Source organism: Dinoponera quadriceps, unplaced genomic scaffold (assembly GCF_001313825.1).
Source record: "Dinoponera quadriceps isolate SergipeBrazil2010 unplaced genomic scaffold, ASM131382v1 scaffold1915, whole genome shotgun sequence".
NCBI classification, from domain to species: Eukaryota; Metazoa; Arthropoda; class Insecta; order Hymenoptera; family Formicidae; genus Dinoponera; species Dinoponera quadriceps.
This window is the reverse complement of record NW_014555989.1, coordinates 39,568-48,841: the sequence shown is the minus strand read 5'-3', so window position 1 is coordinate 48,841 and position 9,274 is coordinate 39,568. Positions and strand designations below refer to the sequence as shown.

General features: G+C 41.3%; 1 protein-coding gene across 2 annotated transcripts in view; it reads left to right on the top strand.

The window, feature by feature from the left end:
- LOC106746431 (neuroligin-2-like) overlaps positions 1 to 9,274 on the top strand; it is a 110,894-nt gene that overhangs the window by 68,159 nt on the left and 33,461 nt on the right. The window contains exons 3-4 of one of the 2 annotated variants that reach the window (XM_014623035.1): positions 2,623 to 2,920; positions 7,998 to 8,150. In XM_014623035.1, the coding sequence (XP_014478521.1) occupies positions 2,623 to 2,920; positions 7,998 to 8,150 (451 nt within the window). The remainder of the gene's footprint in view (positions 1 to 2,622; positions 2,921 to 7,997; positions 8,151 to 9,274) is intronic. The other variant, XM_014623036.1, reaches the window with a different exon arrangement.

Sequence of the window (9,274 nt, the reverse complement as noted above, 5' to 3'; positions counted from 1 at the left end):
TTTTCGCTCGCGCACTCCGTCACTCCGATCCACTCTCATACCCCTCAACAGGGTGCCGCTCTCTTTTTTTTTTTAATTCTCGCCACTCCTCTGACAAGTGTGCGACGCTGGAGCGTTAATAAAAATTTGTAATTTCCAGAACGAGTCGTGGAGGATGCCCATTTCCCTTTCCCAATCGCGCGGAGATGTAATTAACATCGGCGCGTGGCAAACGAGATTTATCGGTCCTTCTAACATAATTGTCCTTCTAACATAATTCCAAGACGCGACCTAATGGCAAATTTTTCCCCCCTCGATTCTATCGTGAAGAGAGGGCTCCTCTCTCTATAGGCTCGCTGGAAGCGACCGACTTCGAGCATATTTTTGCGAAATGTTTTCGCAAAACAGATGTCCCGCCGAAGTAATTTCACGAGAGAGAGAGAGAGAGAGAGAGAGAGAGAGAGAGAGAGAGAGAGAGAGAGAATAATTAAGCGAAAAGCGAGCGCAAATCACCTTCGATCCGAAACCTTCTAATTGCATTGACACTTCCACATAATCTCCCGACGATCAAAGAGCGTATTACGTCGTCATGTTTTTTTCATAGACACTTCTTTACAACGGTGTACAATAGTACAGAAAAATTATAGTTTAAAGTTATAGTGTTTAATTCAGCCTCGTTATAAAAATAACACTTAAAAGTTTGAGTGTTTTTTTGTGAGTGATTTTTTTCCCCTTTATTTTTATTCTCATAGTATTTTATAGTGGAAAATAATATTTAACTTTGAATACGTTCCTTATATTTTCATCTATATATTGTAACATTTACATACCTTTTTTTATTATCTGTGCATCCTTATTAGATCAACCGATACATAAATGGAGCATTAATAAGAAAAATAAAATATAATAGTTTTGTATTTACAATATCGTGTATATATTTTAACCCAATTTCGTTTCAAACATTTATAATCATTCAGCATTTATTATTTAGGTAGTGAAATAAATGTACAGAAACATAAATTTGCTTGATAAATACTAAATTTATGAGTGGTCCCTCTGATGCGAAAATACTGCATTAATTATCCTTAATTAATAAATTATTAATTGTCAATTAACAAAAGGAATCACAAGTCCAATTTTTCTGTAATAAAAAAATAATCTAATTTCTTTTCGAAAGTATGCATTTTGGCATCGCTGTGGCAGCGTTTCGATTATCGCGACGTTTTCATCGAGAATCCACACCCTTTTAACGCCGCGTTTTTAATCATCGTTCCATTTAAAGGACGACGGCACGCGCCGAGTATCTTCCGAATCATTCACACGTCGCACTTCTCCGACGCGTGTAGGAGATGAGATGGATATTGGGTGCGGAGAGCTTGGCTGAGAAAGAGAGAGGGGGAGAGACTAACCCGGGCGCCTGGTGCTCCCGTGGACCCGCGAAACGACGTGATATATCGCTCGTCTACGTGGCCGAGTTGCAACTCGCGCGTTTTAGGAGCCACTTGCATACGTACGTCAAACGGGTGGAAGTTTATGTTTATCAATTTTTCCACGGCTACCCCCGGACCGGTTTACCGAATGGAATCGGTAAACGTGAATATTTATGTTAGAGAGTAGCTCCGGCACGAGAAATATCGCGACCCAATAAAACTCGGGATCGGCGAAAGGGGAACGATACGAAACGAGTGTTCGCCGCGTTGCGTCATCGCGTTGTGGCCGAGAATAACAAGAGTGTTAATATACGGAACGGGATTATAATATGGAACTCGCATTTCTGCTAAAACTATTGCTTGAAACTGTCGGTAGTTACACTCATTAAAAACATTTGGTTTCATTTGGGTCACTTGAGAACGCTGGCGTGAAAATAAAGCGGTGTTTAACCATATAAGTGAATATTCTGTTCAATTAAAGCGACGTAGCTGCTTTGGGTGAGGTTTAACGATTCGTATCGTGTATATATTGTTAAAATATCATATGTCGGGTAGTATTAAAATTAAAGTGTGAAATGGTAGGTTAATTATTGGGAAATGCATGTATTATACGTTTAAATTCATTAGATTGTGTAGAAAATGGCCGTTGCTCGGAACATCTCGTATTTCAGCCAGTGTAATAGTCTTGGTGAGAAAGAGGGAGGTTAGATGCTGAGCTGCTACAATGCCGAGAACAATTTTGTTTTCACTTTTAAAGAGATTATTTATCTTCCTACATATACACACATCTAAATACTAGATTATTTCAGCCACTTTCTTGTCATTTTGCAGAAATGATATGTTTTTATCGTCCTTTTTGTGCATAAATGCATTAAAAAGGATTGAGTAACAAATAATAGGAAGCTCATAACATTAAAAAAAACACTTACCCAAGTTTGATGTAAAGTACTATTATATTCAAATTACCGTCTAATGTAAATCCCGATTCAATTTACATTCGAATTAAAAAAAAATCGATTCGAACATATTGCAAAAATTACATAGATTCGACTACGCTTAATTCGCACACTCTTGTAATACGTGAAATGTTTTAATTACGAGTCCAAACAATTCGGTCATTACGACCAACATTGTTCGCCGCGAGATGTGAATCAAATACGTTTCCGAGAATGGCGAGGAACATTTAATTTATCGTTCGTCGTGTTTGTCGTAGGAACTGAACAGCCGGCACTTGGACCCCGTGGAAGTGTTTCGCGGTATACCTTACGCCGCGCCCCCGGTGGGAGACTTAAGATTTCGCGCCCCGATCTCGCCGATACCCTGGAACAGCGTCAAGCTGGCGGACACCTTCGGCGCGGTGTGTCCGCAAAACTATCCGGACATCGCCAATGACACCGCGGCGCTCTTGCAGATGCCGCTCGGCAGGTATCAGCAGCTTAAGAAGATGATCGCCTTCTTGACGAATCAGAGCGAGGACTGCCTTTTTCTCAACTTGTATATACCCGGAAGCGGTAAGCAGAGGACAAGTGCGCATCTTTCGATGGAATTAGATTCGGGGGAAGCCCGAAGTAAGAGTCGCGAAAGAAGAGCCTGACTAGAAATTTATCCCATAATCCGGGTTGACTTTAATCCGGTTGTCGGGTCCATCTTAGGTTATACTATTGGATCCTGAGAAATCATGCAACGTTGCGTGGTAATTGGGAGTAAATCTTATTCAGGATTTGTTATAATGTTCTCGCCATCGTAATGAATCCTGCTGAGATAAGATTGAAAACATTCGAAAAAAATACTTCTCCTTTCGCATTGCCATATAAGAAACGCTATAAAAAAGTATCGTTCCTTCCGTTTATTCTAAACGGCACTTTACATGCTATATACTACAAAAGGTCCGTATTAGAAAGTAATAATGCAAGTCATAATAAGTGAAGCGAATCAGATCCCCTGAAAAGGACCCGTAAAACTTTATGTATAAATAATACATTAGTATAATACACTGTATAAGTGTATCCTAATGTGTACCTAATCGACATATTATAACCTTACAAAGGTCTTCCTTATTCAATTTTGATCAGTATATGATTAGGTTTACCATAGGAAGAATTGTCTTGCGCTCACTTACTTGGAACCTTCTGCAGTATCATGTATATCCCGATGACAATTTCTAGTCGGGGTAAACGACGATGTTCGAATATTCCCAAGAGGGCGCGGAACTTCTTTTCCCTTTCTCTCAGGGGGGTGGGAAGGTCGCGCGATAAATAGCTTCGTAAAGAGAACTATGCGAAATTACGTTTCTATTGTCGTGCGAAGTAACCCGCGAATATAACGCGAAGTTCCTCAGCTCCGGCGGAGTAAAAGGGATAATAAGTTTTAATGAAGGTCTTTATTCCGCGGAAAGATATTGAGGCTACTGTGCGCATCCAGTTAACGAAAGTTCAGCTTTCGCGCGTCTGCATAAATAATTTATTTTTCGCGTCTCATCGATCATTTAAGTGGCTGGCGCAGCAAGGGGTCACTCGCAATTTGATTATCAATCCCTCCTCCTCCTCCTCCTCCCCGATTAATCCACGCGGATTTATTTTGGAAAAAGCGAGCACACGCGCGCGCGAAGGGAGTACTAAAGAATCCTGTTATAGAAAATTAACAACGTTTGTCGGTTAAACGAAAGCGCGCTCTGCGGCGGCGCCGGCGGGTGGAGGTGGGGAGAAAAAAAATTCGGGGAAACTGTTTTCCCGCGCGGAATTACGCGTTAATGTACATTACACCGCTCGCGGCGTGCAATCGACTAATATCGCACCACTGTAAAAATTACACGGCGGAAGTAACACGTTACCCGCCGTTCGTTACGAAGTTCCGGTGAGCCCGGCGGGGGAACGGGGGCGGGCAAAGGGTAACCACCGCCGTCGCCCCCATCCCGAAATTCTCTCTCAAACTACATTATCTATCGGAGCCAACAATTTATGCGCGTCCGTATAGTATTACACGCGCGAGGCGCAACTTACTCCTCCTAAAGTAATTAGTCCTAAAGTAATTAGTACCTTTATACTACCCAGGGTAGTATCAGGCCGGGAGCAGCCGCACGCGCGTTACATCGCACGTTGCTACTCGGCGGCACGATGAAAGATAAAGGCGAATTTGCAACGTAAAGCGTCCGTATAACCTCGGCTCGACTCTTGAAATTTAAAAAACCGAGAGTTACGTGAGAGAGAGAGAGAGAGAGAGAGAGAGACGCGTGCGCACGGAGACAGAGAGGGGAGTCGCGAAAAACAGCGGTGTAACGTCCGAACGAATTTTCCTCTCGCGCCGGCACAAAACCGACGGATAATAAGCGAGATTTCTCTTCCTTCAGGAAGTGGGAATTCTTCGAGGGTCCGGATAACGATGGATAATTTCGCGAGGTCCCACGCACGAAAATCGGAAGTGAGTCGCGGGCTATTTAAGGTAGTTGGTCCGTAAGTTTATTTTTTTGGGAATTTTTTCAATTTCAACGGCATATTAATCAAAACGCAATCCACACATATATGTGAAAAGGATTTACCATATAGAAACTGAAATAAAAAAGATCGAGGTTAAAAGTCACAATACATTCATGACATCAATGATGAAAATTTCAAAATAATGTTAACCTTCTTCACGAAAAGTTTTGCAAAGAAGCTATATTTTGCATATTAAACCTCAATTATTTACGAAATCCGATGTACTCGTGAGATTTGGTATTGTTTCCAGCGTTAAAAAATCTATAAGACATATATACTTTCTCTTGTTTAAAATAATAATTTAAAAAATCTTTTTTTTTTAATTAATCCAACTGATGGCTTTACTTTTTGAGTTCATATCAGTTGATATCAGCTTCTTCTCTGTAACTTCACCCTTTTGGTTTACATTTATAATTTTCACATTCTATGTTATTGTTTCTTCTCTCTCATGCAGCGACCAATAAAGTTATTATTATTATCGTAAAAAATTGAATTGTGTGCGATATTCCCTCTCTATATCGTCCTCTTGCTCTATATCTTCTCTCGCTCGTTCAAGCCGTACATCATAAATCACGCTTATAAACATGTAGCACAGATTTGTCAGGCTTCTTCGTGTTGTACCAACCATCACCTGTCCCGACAGTATTGTCACGAGCGAACTACCTCAAGCCGAGTCGCGATAAAGCCGCCGAGCGGAGAATCAATTTTCGTCGAGAGCGGCGAGAGGGAAGCGTCGCGTGCGCTCGTCGGCGATCAGAATTTGCGGATTTTGCGACGATTAAAGCGCAATTAACGATCACCATAAGGACTGCTTAATATACGATCGCGCGGAACACGCCCGGTAACGCTCCGCGACGCCCGGCGCTATCGATCGATTACTTCACCCGGTGGTGGTTAATCGACGAAGACGAGCTCGCACGCCAGTTTGTGCGCTTGTCGGGCTGCTTGCCACCGCCAATCGGGAGAATTTTACTCGCGGACGAATAATCAAAGTAAGATCGCGATCGAGTCACCGCGATTATTGCGAGGCCCCCTTTCCACCGCTTCCGCATCGTATCCAGTCGGACGATAATCGCGCGGTGTAAATCGTGTGCGACAGACAGACGTTAATTGATCGCGATACCGCGCGCCTGCTTGGGATATCGACGGTTGGTTAATCCACCGAGACGGCTGTCCGGAGCGAGTGGAATCTTTCACGCTCTTAAACGCTCGGGCTGCTGCCTTTTATGGGGATTTGCGGGCGAAACAGGGCGAATCGATCTGCGGCAACATGAGTTTTCCTCGGTATTGTTAGCTGCCTCACGCCGTGTAAACTTCCGCGAGGAGGCGAGGGGTAAAGTCTGGGCTCGAAGAATCTTTTAACACGTTAACTGAGATAGCATCACGCGTGTGTGTTACTCACCATGAAGCTAATTCCCAACATATCGCGAAATAATTTCCTCTTGGGCAAATTACTTTTTGTAGCACTTTAATGAAGCAGGAAATTATTTTGATAATTAACAAAATTAAATACGTGGAGGAAAAGCACTAAAATCGACATACAATTTTGCTTCTGTACTCTAAAGTTCTGTTGAAGGTGTGAAATTAAAAAAAATTCCAAATGATATTTCACAGCAAAGTTTTGATATGAAAGAATAAGCTCAGATATCTCGATTTACAGAACAATCTAACCTTAACTTTTTCTTACATCGTTCAATGACAGAGGATAAAGATTAGCACAAGATTCAAAGTGATTTAAAAAGTTCAAAATTCACACGCCATAAAATAGATAATTTGTTATTTCAATTTTCACGAGAAGAAAGTTAGACGAAAACTTCAGCACAACGGAAAATCCAATGACGCTAATAATACAACCGAATATACTGGCAAATGGAAACTTCAGCTCCATATAGTAGACGAAATTCATGTTCGCTCTGACATGAGAGTTTCAGTATTTTACACTTTATATTTTATATAAATTATATAATATTTCTTTTCCATTGAAGAAACCTAGTGGTTTTAAATTATAATTTCTCTGCCTAGAGAGAATGAATATTTTCTAAAATTAAATTCTGATGTTTTCGGTATTACGAATTTAATATTTTCTTTAACACATACAAGTTAATGCTGCTGCTTATACGAAGGAAATATACAGTCAATTATACTTTTGGTAAATATTTACCAAGAAATGTTGGAGTAACGATTTTATCTGGATGAAATAAATATCACTTGAACGGTAACACTTTTTTTTCCAGTGCACACACGACACGTATCATGTTAACTCGCAACGTATCACATACGTTATTTAATTTAATTTTTTTTATAATAAATAATTTAAAAGATATGTTACGCTCTTATAAGACAAACTGTAAATGAGTGAGCTCGCACGTCGTACGCGCCCGTCGCGACGATCGATGGTGAATCCATTCGCGGACGGAGTAACTCTTAGTAAAAGCGCATCCGTCTCAGACGTCTTTTTCGGGCGCAAATTAAAGCCTTTGACTCTGCGGTTTTCCGCCTCGAAGCTGCCCTACGTGCGACGAATCGTCGATGTCGCCGCGACGCGAGAGAGAGAAAGAGAGAGAATGAGACGCGCGCGTGTCTGCCACATCGGGGAAAACTCCGCTCGACGCGACACGGAGACGACTTCGAACACCTCGCGGATCCTTAGCGCGGATTACAAAACGCAATTAGCGGTCTTAATTAGCACAGATGGGAAGCAGCGCGGGCGGCTAATTAATCGCGTCTCACTTCACATTTTGCGGGATCTGCCCGGGAGAATGGCCAAGACTTTAAGCGGACTCGGCTGCTCTCTTTCTTTCCGCATCTGGAAATACGCAGGTGGAATATTATAAATAAGATAAGGTTACACAGACATAACGGTTAAAAAAACGAGGAGACTCCCGCGGGAGAGACCTCCCAATCCCGCCGTCGCTTTACGTTTCGCGGCTTTATCCTTGCCAGAAGGGGGGGGGAGGGGCGTAATGCAACGTAAGCGATAATGTCGCGCGCGGTATTACGAGAAAGCTGGATATGTCAATGGAGGTTTATACGGATAAGAGGTTTATTCGCGGAAGAAAATGGAAGAGGAGAGAGGAGGAGCGGTAGTGTAGTGGTGGTACGTTGCCGCTTTCAGGATCTCGAGGACTGGAGGCGCCGTACGCGGTGATGGTGTACGTTCACGGTGAAAGTTTCGAATGGGGATCGGGTAACTTGTACGACGGATCGGTCCTGGCGAGCGCCGGCCACGTCATAGTGATCACGCTCAACTATCGTCTCGGCATCTTAGGTACGTGCCACCCTTTAATCAAGTATCCTGCACGCCCGAAAGCATTTTCATTAAGCGGCCGTCTCTCGACGCGACATCCCGAGATCACGGCCGGAAGTATTCAAAGCGTGGCGTTCGTCGTTCCGAGATATTATAATTTTTAACGCTAATATAATACCTGGTTTCTCTTCCTCCCTCCCTCTCTCTCTCTCTCTATCTGTCTTTCTCTGATCTTTGTTCACTTAAATCATTTCAAATAGACATTATAGAGTCTTCCTTCCCTTATGTTAATTTTTATTGATCGGTGTGAAATTGGATTACTACACTGAGAGAAAAATATCTAAAAATAACAAAATATTTCGTGGGGTAGTAATAATTATTTTTAGAGGAGAAAGTGATATTATGCTCCCTTCCTCATTTGCATTTTGCACAATAACTTTGTTAATAATTAATATTTTAAATTGAAACTTTTTAACGCATTTACGATTCATCAAAGCGTTGCTCAATCGATTCTGGACTCAAGGTTGTAAAATATTTATTATTTACCCTTACAAAAATATTTCATCACTTTTACTCCTCATATAGCCTGTTTTTGCCTCACATTTTTAACCAGTTCTATCATTTTTATGCTCATTCCTTGCACTTTCAAGAACGCGCAGTCTATTAAGCAAAGAATCATGCATTTCCTCATAGTTGAATGTATGTTTATACAAATTTCTCAAATTTACACAGCACTGCACATATTTAAGAATACTCATAATAGTACGTTAATACCATTCGGAATAACTCGTATGCTATTCGCTATAACCATTCGTTATTACGAAAAAGTGTCCCTTTCCGACCTAAAAACGAGGCCGTATTCAATCAGCCTGAATGCATGCTTTCATTACCCAAAGTAACAGTTTTCGCGAACCAAAAACAGTGAAATATTTTTGTAAGGGTAGGACGCTATTTATAAAAATGTAGCGACATTGCATGGTGATTCGAAGAGTAGCAGAGGTGGTAATGTGTCTCTTCCCTCCTTAAAATATATTTAAAAAATTGGTTCCGTTGAAAAGAAAAACACAGATTTAATTCGATATTTTCTAGATATAATTATATATTTCTTGTCTTTGTCTTTTCTTAAAGACAATTTATTTATGACG